At 43.2% G+C, this 20,479-nt stretch overlaps 1 protein-coding gene across 2 annotated transcripts in view; it reads right to left on the bottom strand.

Moving 5' to 3' along the window:
* Positions 1-20,479, bottom strand: part of LOC147035181 (tryptophan 5-hydroxylase 1-like) — a 157,156-nt gene that overhangs the window by 117,209 nt on the left and 19,468 nt on the right. For both annotated transcript variants that reach the window (XM_085894980.1, XM_085894990.1), the window contains exon 2: positions 13,127-13,304. In XM_085894980.1, the coding sequence (XP_085751106.1) occupies positions 13,127-13,304 (178 nt within the window). The remainder of the gene's footprint in view (positions 1-13,126; positions 13,305-20,479) is intronic.

Below are 20,479 nucleotides of genomic sequence, written 5' to 3'. Positions count from 1 at the left end.
TTCATGTGCCTGAAACAATCCTTCCCACTGATTGCTTGGACAGCTGCCCTGACTCCACCTACAAATGCAACTTTGATGCATATTTAAGATACTTCATGAAGAATATTAATTTAGAATCATTTATTATCACAAATTTATTAACACACTGAGGGGACTCATAATCACTTATTAAAACATTACACGGAAAGACAAACAACCGACCATAACATATGAGCAAAACATACGACCTGTTGGACATCCACTTCCTGTTTCGATTCCACTTTCAGTGAATTGAGTTTATGGCATGAAGAGCTAAATATTCCACTATTTCAATGTGGTAATGAATAAATATGTAATGACGATATAACAATTTGCCTTTTTGCTTTGAAGAACAGAAATAAAGGAAGAGGAGGGTGTTTTGTGTGGTGGAGGACTTTGGGTGTATGAAGTGGTATGAATAGAGATTTTAATCTTGCAGCCGCCATTTTGGTTAATGTCAATTTCATAATCAGTCTGCACTCCCTACACGTGTTTCCTTCATTGTAAAATGAACAAAGCAACAGTTAAAAGGAATTTGAGCCGATCGGTGTTCGTCTTGTGAACATTGGCTTCAGCGATCAGGACAGCGTTCTGAACTTATGCACCACCCCAATATCGATGTGGCATTCTCTCAAGCAGAGATTAAACCTGTCATTTGAAATTTGTCCGAGTTCATTAATTACTTTTGACCCTTAGATGCATGGCAGGGGTCTCGGGGATCCGGCAAGGTGGTTGTTGTGCTACGATCTAAGCATGTTGTTAAAGATAATTATTTTATTTGTATGAGCCTCCTTGTGTGCTCCTATACTTAGTTACAAATAATTCCATGGCACAAATATAAAAATATTTCATTGAGGTTCAAGGGAAAACCTTCCTACCGTTAAACTTCCTTTCCAGTCCTCGGGGTTTGTCTTATTACCTCATTAGCATGACAATAGGTCCTGGCAAGGAGTTATAAACCTCGAGGGTGGGAGGGGGAAGGGAATGAAGCTGAATCAGTGTTGACATCATTTCATCCCACTGCCTTATATAAATGTGTTTCTGTTTTTAATTTCCTCCTGTGAGATTTTCCTGTTCGCATCGACTTCTCTTTGGTAGTTTTAGCCTCGGAGGTTTGATTACTGCTTCGATTCCTTTGGTAAAGGAAAGTTGGTTCTTTTTATTCTCATTATTTTAGGAGTTTCATGAGCCTTACATGTTTATGGGTCTTCTGTTCATCTTGTGGGTTTCCCAGACCCGACACCTGGAAAGGTGTCACGTTTTTGACAAAGTTGTGGAGATATCTTCCAAATAAAAGGATCAACAAATCGCACTTTTCAGCAAATACTCATCCATGAACATCGTATTTGATTACAAAAAGAAAAGCAAAGAATAAAATGATAATTATAAAACAATTTAATTTTTTTACACTTTTACATTACTGGGTCTCCCGGACCCCAGAACTGGAAAGGTGTGAAGTTGTTTATGCTTGTATCTAAGGTTAACAATGTTTGTATGTGTGTATGTGCATCAGCAAGAAGACAATTGGTTTTGTGTTGCTTATTGTCACATGTCCTTTCTGCATGTCTTGTGGGATTGTGAGATGGACAGGTGACGGTGATGGGTGGGGAGGGAGTTTGAAGGCTTGAAATTAATGGCATGAAGAGATAAATATTCCACTATTTCAATGAGGAAATTAATCTATATTATAATACTCTTGCTTGTCCATCTGTGTGTAACATTCCATTCCACCCATTGGTTGAACAGCTGCACTGACTCCAACCACAATTTTAACCTGAAAAATCATACGACCACCACGTTGGTGCTTGCTGCCATGCGACGTCAGACATCTTCAGAGCTGTGATGTCCACAATCGCCATGTCGTCTCTGCAAGATTTCCCTTTCGTGTAAAACAACCGAAATGACAGTTAAAAGGATATTGAGCTGATAGGCGTCATGGGCCTTGTGAAGATAGGCCTCAGTTATCAAGGCAGTGGTCTGTTGTCTATACACCACCCAAATAACGATGTGGCATTCTCTCAAGCAGGGCTTTTAATGTGGAGGTTATGCAGGTCCTCGCTATTATTTATGGCTATTTTATCTTAAACAACTCGACCAGGGACCATAAAACCCATGTCATTATGAAGGTCTTTTTCTGAGGACTTCTGGGAATCACGTGAGATTGTGAAAGAAAACATCCATCATTATATTATATATTTTTAACGATGCGTGTGTATATGACGTATTCATCAGGAAGAAAACTAGTTTTGGGTCGTATTGGCACAATTGGCCTGCTCTTGGTCACTTGAGTTTCAATTCCACTGTGTTTCTGCATATCTCATGGGATTGTGAGTTGGACCAGTGACCGTGATGGGTCATAACATCAAGGAACTGTCTCGTTTACAGTTTCTGTGAAGTCAGTGATGGCATGATAGGGGAGGGGAAATAGTTAAATATTCGGCTGTTTTGATGAGCTAATGAAGAAATGTGTAATAATCGACGTGGGAATACACGTGTACTTTTACGAGGAGCAGAGGACAGATTTGGGGTTGTAGGGGGTCTGGGAGTGAGGGGAGCTAGTTTTGGTGGGGCAGGGGGGCATTGAGGACTTTTCGTGGGTGGGGAACTTGTGTTGTGGTGGGGATAGGGGTTAAAGGCTTGAAGCGGGGAGGAGATTGATGCCTTATCGTTGGGGTGAAGGAGGGGTTGGGATTGGTTGGGGGGGGGGGGTGGAGGGAGAGCAAATATGGGACAGAGTTGGGGCAGGGGTGAAGTTGAGGACTTTTTATTTGGGAATGGGGGTAGTATTGAGTTGTGGTGAGGAGAGGGGATTGACTCCTTCGAGGTGGTTGAGGGTGCGGTCCCATGACTTGCAGTTTGTGAGGGAGGATGGGATGAGTTGAGGACTTAAAGTCACATTTTACATTGTGCGTATGTGCCGTGGGTCCCTGCTCGCTATTATTTATTTACCTCTGTCATTCTTATCATCTATTCATTTGGTTCTTTTTTGTGCTGTCTTTTTAAAGAGGCCTCCCCTGCATATCCAGGGTGGACATAATGAGTGTGCCCAAGAAGCAAATCAGTCCACTGGGTTAGTTTGTCATATCTGACCTATGGAGAATATTACGGACATCTTAATCTTCTCTTCTCTTAAAAAAAACAGATCTATTTTGGTTTATGCTGTGATACTTAGGTGCACGATTACAAAATGTCGATGATACCTGATGTTATGTTCACGGGGTGTATTGCATTGGTTTTGCTGTGCTCACTGTGGTTCTCAAGATGGGTTTCTTCTTCCTTATTTTTTTTTCTTGGTTTGTTTTGATCCTTCTGCCCGAGGAACCTTCCTTCCACTTCTGCCTTGTGTTCCCCCTCCTCGGCCTCACGCGGTCTCGTGCGAAAAAAAACTGGATTTTTTGGGTGGGGAAAGTTAAAAAAAAATGGTGAAGAAGAAATGAAAGTGGGAGCGGGTGTGACGGGCATGTTGGCCGACGAGAGGGTGAAAGGAAAAGGCGGGAACGAGCCCAGTGCGTGCGGTCTGGCTTGTGATGAGAAACTTGTCCTGTAAGACCTCTTTGAGGATTTGAGTGATCCCTCTGAGGGCTGCCTGTTGGAGGCACCGTCTGTGTTGAAGACACTGAGGCAGACGACATCCTCACTGGTGCACATTGATCGGAGAGGGAGCAGAAGCATTTCCTCCTCCTGAGTGTCACCTGAGCTGACCTGAAGAAACACGTGGCTTCAAGGTGTTGCAGGAATTGCTACGGTTCATTTGTTGGCGAAGTTTGAGAACACACCCAGAGAGAGGGAAGGGTGGTGGTGAGGCCTCATCCTTGTGGCCTGTGGTTGGGGTGATGCCGCTGGAACATCAACTCAAACAGGCCTGAATTCTTCTCCCCCACCTTTCTCCTTTACACATTATTTTCTTTACATCTTGGCAAATATTGCTTTGTTATTTTGCTCCACCCCCCCCCCCCCTCTTGGGATTAGCTAGGGATACCTGGTGGGCCTTTGAATTGTTTTGTCCATTTTGTCTTGGTGCCTGTCTGTCCATTATTTTCTTAATTATTACCATTGCATATATTTTATCATATTCTATTTTTTTCACAAACATGATTTATTCATTGCTTGGTGGTCTACCCTGTGTTCCTTTATCCTGAGTAAAACATTTGCCTTTATTCCTCTGTTTTGAATTTTGCATTGCATTGTTGGATTTGCATACGATACTGTGTGTTGAAGAGTGGGGTGTGTGAATTGGCATCAGCATTGGGATGTTAACTTCGCTCGGTCACATCTGACTGCTTACACAGCGCGACCGCACACGGGGTACGTATTGGTCTCCTGAGCACGTCAATCAGGACCTCCGGAGCAATAGGCGGTACCCTGAGCCCTCTACCCAAGGGCTGGGTCGTAACACTGATAATTAAATCAGTACAGCAAGCTTCTGAGCTCTCAATATGTAAGTAAAATAATTTTTATTCCTCTTGTTTACTGAAGTCATGTGCATACCCTTTGTCTCATTCTCCCTTGTTAATCCAACTATATTTGCATTCTAATTCTCTATTCATATTTTGTCTGTATTTGTCAAAAAATAAAGAGTCTGCCTTTGACTCTTTCCATTGGTATGCTGTTCGGTGTTTTCAGCTCCTACATTTGGCTGCAAGAATCGCTTGTTTAATGTTTAATAAATTAACAATCTTTTTTTCGAGTTAATGAGGTATTGTGGTGGTGGTCGTATGGCAGCTTAGCTGCCGGGGTAGCTATCATTTCTTGAAGCGCGACTGTGTTGCTGATGCAGTGCCCCTCTTCCAGTACACATACTGAACTGGTACTCATTTCGCCGACCTCGGAAGGATGACAGGCTGAGTCAACCCCCTGGTGTATTAATTCAGCGGCCGACGGGGCTTGAACTCAGGACCCTAGGATCCCAAGCCACCACCCTAACCACTGAGCTAACACCAGGCTATTAGTTATTGTGCTAGAATATTGTAAATATCCATTCATGCCAGTCACTGTAAGACCATGCTTCTCAACCACATGGCTGAATATATGCACACCATTGCGGTGAAATATTTACGATTTATTTTTCTTCCATACAAATGGCCTGCATCAACTCGGTCTCGGTCGACCATCACCTTCCTCCATCCTCACCCCACCCATTCCCAACTAACGCTCTCATATTCCAATTGAAATTCAAACTACAACCAATCTTCCGAAACCGGTACTATGTGACATTTGGTCACTGTCATTTGGGTGGAGTGATTCATGTGTTTGGAGATAAGGCATGTGATGTAATGGAGTTTTCTTTTGGCTTGAATTTATGAATGTTTATTAATTTTGAAATTGTTATGCAGTGTTGCCTTGTGGTATAAATTGAGTTCTCGTGTGATTGTCCAAGTGTTTTATCTTTACCTCTGCCACTGAAGGTGGGTGGAGGTTATGTTTTCACCCCTGTCTGTCTATTTGTGTTTGTTTGTTTGTTTGTGAACAAAATATCTCAAAAAGTTGTGGATGGATTCAGATGAAATTTAGTGGAGAGCATTGGGTATGTGACAAGGAAGAATTGATGAGATCTTGGTGAAGATCTCAATCCAGATCTGGATCCGAGAATTTTTTTAAGTGATTCTTCACCATTGAGTGATTGGTCAAATACAATATAAAGCATGATATCTCGAAAATTTATGGACGGATTGGACACAACTTTTAGTGGATGAGTTGGTGAGGTGACAAGAACAAGCTCAATACTTCAGGTCCGAATCCAAATCCGGCCTATTAGTGGGATACAAAATGTAAACTAATCGGACTAGCAGAGATATGCACTCTACTGAGTGCCCTTTTTTTATATTTTGTATTGTTATTTTTGTCAAAACCTGTTGTGTCCAAGAAATAAACCTTTTTTTTTTGCAGTTTGTGCCCAGTGGAAAATCTTAAGGTCATTTGGAGCTTCCCGAATGGATATTTATATTAGGACATGGTCTGAGGGAGGTACTCTCTGGATTTCTTCACCATCTGAAATGTTTAATTACAAATTGTGCAAACAAGGCTGCCATCTTTACTGGACAGGGATAATCAAAATAAAGACCAAGTACTGCACCGTAGTTCCAAGAAGGATCCAGACACACACACACACACACACACACACACACACACACACACACACACACACACACACACACACACACACGTACAGTCATGGCCAAAAATATTGGCACCCTTGAACTTTTTTTCAAATAACACAATTTTCTCTAAAAATAAGTTGCAGTTAACAAAAGTATTTGGTCTCCACAATTCTTCATTTCGCTTTTAATATTACAGAACCTTTGTTTTTGATTCAGAACTTAATATATCTTTATAAATCAGAAAATAAAAATAAATGGCAATTAAATATTATTTACACTCCAGACCACTGTTCTTCATTGCATGGCCCGCAAGCCACTGACAGTCCCTGGTGGCCTAAAGTGTAGCCGATAATGCACAAATGTGAAAACACCCCACATAAATGCTATCAAATTGACCCAATGGTTTCAATTGAGTGTTCCAATGTGAAATGTAAAAGTAACTTCACTATATCAGTAGATGGCAGTATGCAAACAATTATGCTTGCATCCCAGTAACCACAACAACAACAAAAAAAACAGGACATGGAGTCGGGGCCTAATAACAGCCATTTTGGAGTCCTGCAGGAAGTGTGGTGGCTCTCACACTGATGCCTTATCAGCAAAAGTGGCCCCCTTATAAAATATAGCGAAGATCACTGCCCTCGACTTAATATTTGGTAGCACAGCCTTTGGACAAAATAACTACAGTCAAGTGCTTCCTCTAGCCATGAATGAGCTTCCTACACCTCTCCACTGGCAGTTTGGCCCACTCTTCATGTGCAAACCGCTCCAGTTCTCCCAGATTTGAAGGGTGTCTTCTCCCAACTGCTGTTTTCAGATCTCCCCACGGGTTTTCAATGCGGTTTATTATTGACTCATTGCTGGCCACTTCAGAACAGTCCAGCGTTTTGTCTTGAACCATTCCTGGGTGCTTTTTGAATTGTGTTTGGGGTCATTGTTCTGCTGCAATACCAATGACCTTCGACAGAGACCCAGCTTTCTGACACTGGGTTGAAAATTGCGCTCCAAAATGCCTTGGTAACCTCCTGATTTCATGATTCCATGCACACATTCAAGGCACCCAGTGCCAGAAGCAGCACAGCAACTCCAAAACATCATTGAACCTCCTCCATATTTGACTGTAAGGTGTTATTTTCTTCGAAAGCTTCATTTTGTTTTCTGTAAACAGAGATGATGTGTTTCCAAAAAAGCTCTAATTCTAGCTCATCTGTCCACAGGACATTAACGATTTGGCTTGTTCAGGTGTGTTTTTGCAAACTCCAGTCGGGCTTTCTTATATATCTTTCTCTCAGCAGTGATATATAATATAATATAATATAATTAATAGGCTGACGCTCAACGATTTAAATCATAACCGCACTAGGAATTGAAGTGTCAACATCACTGTCGTACCGAAGAAGAAGAAGAAGAAAAAAAAACCAGGGAGTCTGGAACACTGACGCTAACCATTACCTCGACGTGTTTCGACTTATGAGTAATGTACAAGTAACGTGTGTCAACGATCGCGTAACGTGCCTACAACTTATGACCAGCGTAGCAGAACGTGTGAATCATACGCTAGCATAAGTCATAAAATTTCATGCATGCTAAAATTTGATGACAACCGCAAAGTACAACGATGAAAGCCAGCGTACTACGACGTATGGCAGTGTTTTTCAGCATGCTCTCAATGTTTCCAAAACTTACCCATAACATATTCTACATGTGCCAGCGTTTTAGACAAATTTTTCAAAAATTGGCATAAGCTGGCTAAAACGTCAAGGTGTGACTGGCCTTAAGTTTAATTCCAAAGTAAAGGAGAATCACCAGCTTGAAATCTAATTATTTGTAAGAACTTCTAAAAGGTGCCAATAATATTGTCCGGGCCATTTTAGGATTTCTGTGTGGAATAAGCAAAAATTTAATAATTTTTTTCATCTCTTTTTGTTTTGTTCCAATGCAAACCAAAGAAATACATATGTGGATACCAAAAGATTGTTTTTATTTAAACGATTTTCTCGAAGAAATGGTTTGAAAACAGTGCAAGGGTACCAATATTTTTGACCACGACTGTATATTATGTACTGGCAAATACTTACAAAAGCTGTTTTATTTGTAGTTATAACCTTAACTTATAAGCAATTTACTGATTTCTCAACTGCCCTGATCATCAGCTGGGCACCGTTTTTCATTGATGTTTCAATCCTTTTCGCCCAGAACCTCTCCAAACGGTGGATCCACAACCCCGTTCACAGGTTCACATCAGTAGATCACTCAACATCAATGGACCTACAACCTCAAGGTTGTGTTCAGACATTCAGTCAACACAGCAATGCATTATCCTTATTTAAACTTACTAGTGCGGGCCCGTAGGTGCGTGCCCGTAGGTGCGTAAACGACGACTGGATTGGGGCATTTTTCACCCCCCCCCTCACACACCCTCCCCTCATCTCTCGTCCCTCCTCTCTCACCCTCTCTCGTTCCAGTACCCTCTCTTGTGGGTGAGGCGTGCCAGTATGTGCAGCTTCGTTCCTTCGCTCTCGTAAACGACGACTGGATTGGGGCATTTTTTCAATTAGATCGGACCAACCGCATCATAAATGGCCAGAGCTTGGGAAACATACTCGGGTCCCAGCGTCAATTGTGACATATCAAACGAAGAAGAATTGTGACACCTCCTCTCTCTCGCCCCCTCTCGCTCCCCCCAAGTCTCGCCCCTCCTCTCTTCCCCCTCCTCTCTTCCCCCTCCTCTCTTACCCCTCTCTCTCTCTCTCTCTCACACCCCTATCTCGCGCCCCCACTCTCACCCCCTCTCTCGCCCCCTCCTCTCCCCCTCTCTCGAATTGTAACGCCCCCTCTCCCCCATCCCTCACTCTCTCCCCCTCTCTCACCCCTCTTTCCCCCCTCCTCTCTCACTCCTCTCTCTATAAATGTATTCACAAAAAACAAATAAATAAACATTAATTGTGACGTCATTCGTGATGTCATGGCACCGTGTCTTGTCATTGGTTGACAGATAAATGGCCATAACTTGGGAACCGCTCATCCGATTGATATCAAACCTCGAAAAGGCACATCTGTGGGGCCCCGACAATATTCCTGGCAAGTTTCAATCGGATCGGCGGTTGTCGAGAAATTGCGGTCGCATACAGACACACACACACATACAGACACACACATACAGACACACACACATACAGACACACACACACACATACAGACACACACACATACAGACACACACATACAGACACACACACATACAGACACACACACACACACACACGCACACACACGCACACAGGTTGCTGGAATTATAGATAGATTAGATCGGACCAACCGTATCATAAATGGCCAGGACTTGGGAAACCTGGAAAACAGCTGAAACGGATAAAGAAGAACGATATCAAACCTTGAATCAAATCAAAGGATATCAAATCAAACGATATCAAACCCCCTTCAAACTGGGGACCTGAGGCACATACTTAGGCACGACAGGAAAAAACAGCTGAAACAGATGAAGAACGATATCAAACCTTCAAAAGGCACATACTCAGGTCCCAGAGTCAATTGTGACATCATATCAAAAAAAAAAAAGAGGAAGCATTGTGACATCATTCGTGACGTCATAGCACCGTGTCCTGTCTGGTTGACAGACAATATATAGGTCGTTATTGGTTGACAGACATTGGTCATTGTATCACGTTATTCTTTTTATTACTGCCAATTATTGTGCTATTATTATTATTAAAATGCTGTTATCATTATTCTGAGAAGAAATGGCATGATAAGGTGATATGGTGGAACGACACTTCAGCTGCCATATATAAAACCTTTTCAACACTGAAAAAAGCAATAAAATGGCCGTAACTTGGGAACCGCTTATCCGATTAATATCAAACCTTGAAAAGGTACATCCGCGGGTCCCCAGCAATATTCCTGGCAAGTTTCAATCAGATCGGACCGTCATTCGTGCAAAAAAATAAATAAATAAATAAACATTAATTGTGACGTCATTCGTGATGTCATAGCACCGTGTCTTGTCATTGGTCGACAGATAAATGGCCATAACTTGGGAACCGCTTGTCCAATTGACATCAAACATAGAAAAGGCACATCTGCGGGGCCCCGGCAATATTCCTGGCAAGTTTCAATCAGATCGGACCGGCGGATGTTGAGAAACGGGGGTCGCAGACAGACACACACACACACACACACACACACACACACACACACACACACACACACACACACACACACACATTGCTGGAATTATAGATAGATTTAGTTATAAGTTTTATTTAGTAAGAAGTTCAATGGCTAGCGTCTTGCTCCAGTGTTATTGAATGTATTATTACATTTGAATAACTTGAATCATGCACTACTTTATATGATAATATGTTATGTTCAGGCCGATTAGGTTCTATCCCATTCCAGACCCAGTTGTCGTGTTCAGGGGGGTTAATGCTAACCTGGATGGATAGCTGAATGGTTCTACTTGGAGGTGAACACCCGAGATCCTTGGGGATTATGGTGTGCGTGGGACGGAAGGCCGTGGAGCACATACCGGAACAGAGGCACATGGGTTTATCCTCAAACCCACAATGAGTAAACAAACCCAAGTAAAATCAACAAATGATAGTTTAATCAACATAAATCAACAACTTTATCATGAAAATAAATCAGCAAATGAGGTCATGAAAAGTGAGGGAAACTAAATCCTAATTCGAGATGTCTCTACTCAGGAACAAAAACAGACAAGGGGAAAGATAAAAATAAAAGAAAATCCTCCTTTTATGCCAGCAATTAGCTGGGTCACCAGAGATGACCTTTACGAGCCTCACAGTCTTCAAGCTACGTAGCCACCGCATGGGAACCGCACCAAACGAGCCTCACAGTCTTCAAGCTACGTAGCCACCGCATGGGAACCGCACCAAAAATGTCACCAAATCGCTCCTGCGGTCACGTAAGTGAGGTGTGGTACAGAACCACGAACTTCAATGCCAGGAACCACGAACCACCGTACCATTTCTTCTCATGATCGAGATTGCCACACCACTCCCTATAAGTTTCAGGCCCACACACACACCAAATGGCACTGCCTTTCTCCTTCATCATACGACAAGCCGATTGCTGAGGCTCCGAGACAAGGCCAAGAGACGCGCTCTTCTTCTTCTCTCCTCCTCCAAAACGTACAAACTTCATGACCCAGCCAAACAGTCAATGACTAGCATCTTGCTCCAGCATGTGAGCAAATTCACATCAGCTCAAACAACGAGAACCGTGCTGCTATTTTGTTCTGCCGAGAGGGACCAGAGACTCACACTTTGCTTCCAACTACCCTCTTGTCTCTCTCATCTCTCTTCAAAGTCACACCGACCAGTCATCAGCCTCAGAGGCATGGCTTGCCAGTATGAAGGCTGGGTTTTTGCCTGCTCTGTTATTGTTGTTGTTGTTGTTGTTAAAAACATGGTTCTTTTATTTCCAGCTTTGTAAATAAAAAACCGTAGGAAAAAAAAAAAAGGCAATCACATTCTGAGAGGACTAGCCTTAAACCCTACCTAGTTAACACAGCACCCCCCCCCCCTGGGTGTGGTGACACATAATCCTCAGCTGACAGTTTTCCCTACTTAATTTACATCGAAATGTCTCCTACTCGTCCACGGACAATGCGACACTATACAATCCGACCTTTACGATGAAATTCCTCCATCTACCCCACAAACATAACAATATTTAGCGATAAACACTTCTTCTTGTAGACTCGCCCATTACACAGCACCAACATCTAACCATTGACTCAAACTGTCATTCAATTATTCAAACTGTCATTAATAACCGATTTTTTTTTATTATTATTATTTTTTTTTTAATGATGCAAGCTGAATAATATTACATCTCGCCTCCAGAGGAAATGAGTGAGATAACTATCAGACAAACATACAAAGCTCTCAACGATGGAAAAATCAAACATTGCATGCAAAGTCTGAGTGAGAGATGGTAGGAAGAAGTAACCAATGGCCTGTGGAAATCACATACTGTCGGACCTCGCTATTCACGGATTTGCTCTTCGTGGACCCCGAGTATTCGCGGTTGATAAAATGTGACCTGCTTCTCTATTCGCAGCCCTGTGCTCATGGTTTTGGGCCTGTGCTCGTTTGGCCCTGTGAAACCTGTTTTTTGGGGGGGAGGGGGTTCGCATCTTTTTTTTCAGTTGTTCGTGGTTTTTTTTTGCTTTTCACATTTTTTCATAAGATGTTTAATTTTCCCTTCTGAATCATGAACTTCCGAGAATATCTCCTCCCTTTTCCCATTGAAACAATGCCCCCACATTTGCGTATTTGATATTCATGGCATTTTCCAGGAACGTATCTGCGCGAATAGCGGGGTCTGACAATATTGTTCGATAAAATGAATGTTTGGTCGGCCAAAGAGTTTTAATTGTTGGTGGTTGTTCATGTTGGCTGTGTGAGACTGGTCGAGGTTTTACGTCTGGGAGAAATGAGGTTGGCTGGCTGTGAGAGGCTCTGCATTCTATGTCGATTCGCAGAAGAGTTAAAATGTCTGGTGCTCAGATATGCGCTTGGCTGATGTCAAAATGTCAGGTGCATTCCTTGTCTCATTCCTTTCTCAAGTTTCCAATATTATTCCCATTTCCATAAAATTTTCCCCCTTTTTCAAACCTGTGGAATTGCCTTTCTGAGTCCATGCATCACACTGTCTGCTTTAGCCTCTTAATAATTCAACCTATCTCCATCTCATTTTATCTCCCATACCTCCCCACAGGCTTTTGAATTCTTGCTAACTTTGTTCCCTTTCTTTGCCTGGAGTGTTATGTTGTTGGTCTGCACGCCCTTTGTCTCACCTATTCCCTGCACACTGTTAATCATGTATATGGTGTTTATCACCCAATTCTTCCCTTCAGCTCCTACCTTCAGATAAAAATGACTGAATCATCTGTTGTTTGCAAATGATCAGCGAATTGGTGGGGGGGGGGGTGGTGGGGTGGAATGAGTGTGCCTTGCGTTTACCTTGCGTGAATGACTTTGAGGCCAAAGTTTCATGCTCCCTTTGAGAAAAAATGGAAGCTTCACCTATTTTGGCAAAGCTTTCATCTTCTGGGTCCTCCATTGCTTCCATAGACATGAGCATCAACTGAGAACCACCAGCACACAGACGAAAGTGAAAGGGCTGCACCATCGATTCATTCTGTGGCAGTAAATGAGACAGCATAAGTTTATAATAATTATGTTCCCTTACAAAGAATTTGATCTAGGAGGCCATTAGGCCCATCAAAGCCTGAACTGGTATTAGCAACATATGGTTGTTTGTCTGACCTCTATCCTTTTAATTGCTGAGTGTTAAGCAAGGAAGCAGCATATGTACCATTTTAAGTCTTTGGTATGACTTGGCCAAAAATCGACCCACCGCCTTCTCAGACTCAGAGAGAACTCTCTCCGATTCAGAGAGGACTCTCAAACCATTAAGCCCACTGAGTGTGATTAAGGTTCATTTATGTTGAACTGAATCTTGCTTGATGGCCAATTTCTGCTTCTAAGTTCGCTTTTAACATAATCTCTTTTAAGATAAATAAACAGATGTTTGGTACTACAGAACTTTAATATGGATACAAATAAACACGACAAAATAGTGACTGAAGCTTTTCGTGCTGCACTCTTCAGGGTAAAAAATCACAGCAAATAAAGAAGGAAGTGAAGGTGTGCGCTTTATACGCAGGTCACTTCCTGCGGATAAAGCATACGAAGAGTGCAACACTATTATATCGTGTTTGTTTGTATTCCTAATAATCTCTTTTATTTAAGATTAAATTTTTACTTTTATGGTAACCGAATGGACATACAGTACATACCCACATATTCCGTACGTAGCTCGATTATACAGCATAGTATAAAATATTGGAAAATAAAAAAGTTGTCATTTATTGGACAATTGTGTGTACAGTATTTCATTCAAATAACCTTGATGCCCCTTCTATTTCATAGTCTTATTTGAGATGCACAAATCTTGGCAAAGTGATTGAATGCTGTTCTTTTGTTTCAAACATCCTGGAAACATTTGTTATGCACAACATTCCATCGTGAAAAACACTTGATAAATCAAATTTTCGAAGTCACCAAATTTCTGTTTCCATGGCAACTATTGTTTATTTGGATTTCACGAGTATCGTGCTTAGTATCGTGCATGACATCTTTCTTTGTTTGTCTGTCAGATTATGAATAGGATATCTCAAAAAGTTATGGACACATTTAGACAAAACTTGATAGACAGGTTGCATGTGCGACAAGGATGACTTGCTTAGATTTTGGTGAAGATCCAGATCCAGATCCGGATACTATAATTTTTAAAGTGATTCTTCACCATTGAGAGATGGGGCCAAAAACGATATATAGCACGATATTTCAAAACGTTGTGGACTGGTTTGGCTAAAACTTGAGGGATGAGTTGGGTCGATGGTAAGAACAAGCCGATTATATTTTGGTTAAGGTCCGGATGCAGATCCGGCGTATCAGTGTGATACAAAACGTAAACTGTTTATCCTGGCGGAGGTATGCACTCTACCCAGTGCCATTCTAGTTGATGTTTTTGATTCGTATTCTCTTATACCTAACCAATTCTGTCAATATTGATGCATCAAAATAACGTGTTCAAAGCAGTGATGAGAATTTATTTTAAAATGATGCTTGTATGGAGAATGTTTCAAGCAACATTTTGTGCAATTGACAAACTTAAAAAAAACAAAAAACTTTCAACTCACCTTGGTGAATGCATGAGACAGTTTTCACTTTATCACATCATTAATACCTTTGCAACATGTCGTAATTCCAATCCAACATAATATTTTCACGTTAACCCTTCTTCATATACAAGCCATATCATTCACTGAAAAAGTGGAGATTTTGTGGAAAGTCGAGAAAAATCTCATGAAATTCAAGAATATTTAAATAAGCTTGTGCCGTGAAGGTGAGTTCAAGCAGTTTATTGTAACACTAAAGCCAAAGTGCATATATTCTTGTGATAATGCATAAACTTTGGTGATTTTATGAATGAAAACGCATCCTGACCTGACAGTCAAGAGTACTTTTCAAAATGAATTACTGTGAACGATTGCTTTTAAATAATAACCATTTAATGCTGCTCACAAGTGAGGGCAAGGAAATACGAGACAATTGAAACACGATAAAGACATTCCATCGATCCCCCGTCCCACACATCACAAAAAATGAAGACGGAGTAGAACAAGTGAACAATCAAATAAATCTGATAAATGAGATTAGGAGGATGTGGAATAGGGACAGACACATGAATTCAATTAAAAACGATTGAAATTTGGGAATGTTCAAAATATATAGGAATTTTTTTTTAACAAGTTCTGTGGCTCATGGAAGAGCTGGCACGCACAAATTACGCACGCACATGCAGATAGAGACACCAGACGATCACAAGACTTCAGAAAAACAGCCATTGATCTTGGGGAAAGTAATGTAATTCCTGGGGCACTCTGTAGGTCCCAACAACTCCATTTTTGTGACATCCCTTTTCTCACAAAAGACATGGATTTTTCTCTCCAGAGAAATATAGGAAAAATCGTCCATCTATTTTCACTGTAGGGTTAAAACCACAGGCTTTGTCCATGCACGATTCTCTAAATGCTGTCAATGGAGCTATATATTCATCACGTTTTTTGCCATCTGCCATTTTTTATTGTTTACGAGCAAATACAAACCGTCACTTCGCTGAAGGGTCAATAATGTTGGGGGGGGGGAGAGGTTAGGGAGAGGGAGAGAGAGAGGAGACAGGTGTAGGGTGGGGGCAGAGGGGGGAGTTAGGGGGGAGGTGGGAGAGTGACACCTCACCAAACGTTGCTATTCACTGCGGGAGGGAGGGTGCGTGTGTGTGTGACACACACAGCGAGAGAGCGACAGTGGTGTGGGAGGAGAGTGCTGCATTTTATGAGGAGGGGACAGAGTGAGAGAAAAGGGTGGGGGAAATGAGGAAAAAAAAGAAGAAAACAGACAGGTGAGGGGTGGAGGTGAGGTTCGCAAAGATAATGATATGTGACATTTAATGACCAAACACGCACACACAAAAAAGTGTCAGAACAGCTGTATACATGACTGCACAACAGAGTTTGTTAAGTAATCCACTGGCACATCTGCAAACACTTTTGTTATTCCAGTTCCAGAAACTTTGTGGTAAAATGAACCAAAAGCAATCACTGATAACATTGAAGTACCACTCACGTACGACCTTATGATCCCCATGGGGTGTGAACATCGAAAACAAAGCGTTGCGACCAGATATCATTCTCGGGTGAAAAAAAAACGAGAAGAAGGCCTTGTTAATTGAGGTGTTAATACCGGTGATTTTGGACGAACGATTCAGAAATCAAGAAAATGACCAAATACCAAGACCTCAAGCATGAAGTGAAAAGATCCTGAAAGCCGAAGAATGCAAAAGTTGTACCAGTGATGACGAATAACCTCATAGAGATATTAAAAACCATCCCTGGGAATATCACTACAAACAAACTACAGTTGGAAGCCGTCCTGGGCTCAGGAACGATCCTGAAGAGAGACCTCGGCACAAAACTTTGAAAACAGAAAACTTCACAGCTTGGTCCATGAATCGTGACCCCTTACCAAAATGAAGGTGGATACTTTGAGCTCACCCTTGGAAGTAGTTTAGGAATGGGGGATTCTGAGCCACCTGGTGCTAGGAGGGCTCCAGAGTTCTGGGAATGCTCCCAGAGCCATACTCTTAGGCATGAATATAGGTGTCATGAGGTAATAGGTGTCTGACTTTAACCACTGAGATTTCCATTTTGACATTGATATATTCCTTAGTATACCCATTTTAAATGGCTACCATGGAAGAGCAAATCGCAGAAGCAATGGAAGACCATAGCACAGCAGCAAGCAAAAATGTTCAATGACCAAAGAGCGAAGACTTCAACCTCCAGAGAGGTGCCTTTTGTGAAGCGCAACAGCAAACCAAGTGGCGAGACCTGGCCCTAGCGGTATACAGGATCAGGGAGAAGAATACTATTTGAATCCGTTCCCAAATACCACACATTCCACATACCAGTTTCAACCACCCCCTCGGGAGACATATACGGGACCGTTGGGTCCCCCAGCCATCAGCTCCACAACTTTTTGCTCCTCGGTGCCATGGTAGTTGGAACATATGCAGACATCCACTTAGAGAAATGTTAGTGCTCATATGTTTCATCGACATGTTCCAACTACCACAACAAGCAGCAAATTTTTACTACCAATATGGCACAAACGTATTAATCTGCAAAAGACATGGGTCTTCGATCTGTAGGCGAGCAAACAGACAGGCATGTCCTGCTGCAGAATGTCCATGGAGGAAACCTCGTGACAACATTGCACGAGCGGACTACCTGCTGGCAAACCAAGCATACAAACTGCATATGGAGCTGCGGTCCATCTCTGATGTCTTTGTCAACAACCTCATCCTGTGGACATAATTGGCTGACAACCAAAGCTCCAATATCAAAGATGGAAGGACCACAGTATCTGTGGCTGGGGCCGTCGCGAAGGTATTCTTTGCCAACATTTGGGCACACGCAGCATCCGCACGGCTCCCTGAAGCCTTGCACATACGTATCATGTCTACCTGTCTGGACAAGGTCAGAGGTGTATCCATATGTCAGGACACAGTCCAGAAAATATTGGAAGATTGCCATGTGTTGGATGTCTTCGAGGGAAAGAACTCCAACAACCCAACGCCAGCTGCTATTGTGGTGACCAAACTCGATGTGGCTGACATCGAGATAGGAGAGCTCTTAAAAAACTGCCCAAGTTCCTCGAGGATCTGTGGAATGACAGTATAGGACTGTATGCACTGGACTGCACCCAAGACTTCTCAGGGTGTTTGGATAGGGAAGTGCTCCTGGGGCACCTGGTGGAAAAAACATGAGTTCCTGCCCCCTGGGTCGCTCCTCGAGGGTATACCAAATAGGAACATCGACAATGAACACAATGTGGGCAAGAACTGCCTGTCCTTCCTTTTTGGACAATCACAATGTGGGTTGCTGTGACGACCAACTGTGGTGCAAACAACGCAGCAAATTCTACCGCAAGTTTGTCTGCCAGATCGAGTGTGCGGGAGTCCAAGAAAGCATGGGCAACAACATAGCCAAATACTGCAAGTGTCCGGACAAGCAGCTCGGGGAGACATTCGTAAACCCAGAGATACAGTGTCGTAGCGTCTGCCACATCAAAGTGTCTCTGTACGGTCTCCTGCTGCAGGAAGTATGTATACACCTGGCTCGCGAAGCTGTGTCCCACATACTCTATCTGTCCCGGTCTGCAGACAAACCACTCTTCTGGGTGCAACCGCTTGCCAACCAATGGTTGGCTCTGGCATTTGCCATATACTGCAACATGGTGCCTCTCTCTTAGCAGACCAAGACCTTGTCCACTATCTACTGGGGACACAGGGGCACCCAGACGCCTTTGTTGAGTCCACAAAACCTTCAAAGACCAAGACTTTGCATTGCTCGAGAATAGCTACCTACCTCTTTGGGTTTCTGCCTTTGGATTCGTGGAGGTAACAATCCATGCTGTGGTGCTCAACCAGATCGACAACATGGGGTCCACAACGCACTCCACACCGACCAAACCTGGAAGGTGGGACATTCCTGGCCTGCAGCAAAGGACCTTTCGCATGACATGATGCCAAAGAACCAGAACCCAGAGACTGCAAACGGCCACTGACGGAGACCAAGTTTGTGTGCTGGAGGTGGAACAGGAAGATACGGCATGGGAACCACAACTTGCTACCCTTCCCAATTGATGTGATTCCTATGACCCACAAGGAATGCCTGCTATCTACCCACGCTCGCCAGGTCCTGCTGACAGAGGATGCACTCATGCTCATGGAGAACAACTGGCAGGACACCATGAGATGCCAGAGGGAAGCCAAATAAGTCGAGAGAGAAAGAGAGACCCAATCGTGGCTCGGCAAAAAGAAGCAAGTGCATGCCTTCACGCACTCGAGGAGAAAAAGCAATCTCTTGCAAAAGTCACCCAGATCTACGGGATCATTTTGAAGCAGCTAGCCAAGACTTCTGCAGCAATAAACAATCGTGTAAGCTGCTCGATCGATGCATGGACAGGAAGCAAGCAGGCCTTCGAGTTGGCACATATCCAGGTGCTAGTGTTCCAGAACCTACCCAAGACTGGGAGCAGGACACATGGCAGCACCATACTTGCATTGTGAATCTTCTGGCTGAATGGTAGCCCACACCCAGGAGCATTGCAGCTCGGCTTTGAGGAAAAGCCTATGCTATGCTAGGTACCTTCTTGCATGGCCAAAGCCTTGCTCCACCCTCGGATAGCCAAATACTTTGTCTGTGTGAAAAAAATATGGCAGCCAATACCCACTGTTCCACATCTGCCACAAGCAGTACGCCTCGCTAACCTTTGTCCTGGAGGGATTCGACATGAAATTTGGTCCCCAGGGCTAGCACAGGGCAAAGGTGGCCAAGTTTCTTGCCCCCAAGGAGGTAGAGAAGCAGATACAGTACATGCTCACTAGTGAGAGAGACGCAGAAAAAGCGGTGCTTGTGGCCCACCAGGAATACGGTGCTGCCAACACAGTTCTGTGCCAACACGACAAAGCGATGCAAATGCAGGTGCTCCCAGGGCCCAAAAACAAGAACTGTATCAATCTCGAAGACCTTCCGTCAGGCAGCGAGTTCCGCATTGAGGCCTACGAGAAACACCCGCTCCCCACTGGAGCCGTCAAGGGGGTCATGTTATTATATTTATGCCTATTTCACTCCAAGGGGTCCCAGGATTACACACCCAAAAATGGTTGCGATCGGTTCAGCCGTTTTTGCAGTACCTGGGAACAGACAGACAGACAGATGGACAGACGGACAGACGGTGAATTATAGTAAGATGGTCGATATACATACCATCCATCCGTCCATTGGGCCATACTCTGTGCAGAGCGTTGGTGCTGCATAAGCAGTCTCCTTGGCTGTTGGACACAATCATGGACGGGTCACCACTCCGACACAGATATACATACCGTGACATCCAGAAGTACAAATTCGAGATCTAAGGTGCCCTGTATGCCTTCAACGTCTTCGCAGAGGACCAGATAACAGCAAATCCTGCTCTAATAGAAAAGCCAATGGTGCTGCGGACTCTGCAGATGGGTTCCACCAAAGCCAAAAAACAAGGCAATGCGTGTTCCTCTCGAATAAGCACCGTAGACTCCCTGCTTTTCCACTAGAAGAGTACAGATATACTTCTCTACAGCTAGATGCACAAGATGGAAAGGAGAGGTTTCGCGACAGCACCCAAGATACTGCCCAAGCTGGATCG

Source organism: Eptatretus burgeri, chromosome 1 (assembly GCF_056783735.1).
Source record: "Eptatretus burgeri isolate ZD-2024b chromosome 1, Ebu_testis_v1, whole genome shotgun sequence".
Classification (NCBI taxonomy): domain Eukaryota; kingdom Metazoa; phylum Chordata; class Myxini; order Myxiniformes; family Myxinidae; genus Eptatretus; species Eptatretus burgeri.
The sequence above is the reverse complement of the archived record's forward strand: the minus strand, read 5'-3'. Positions and strand labels throughout refer to the sequence as shown.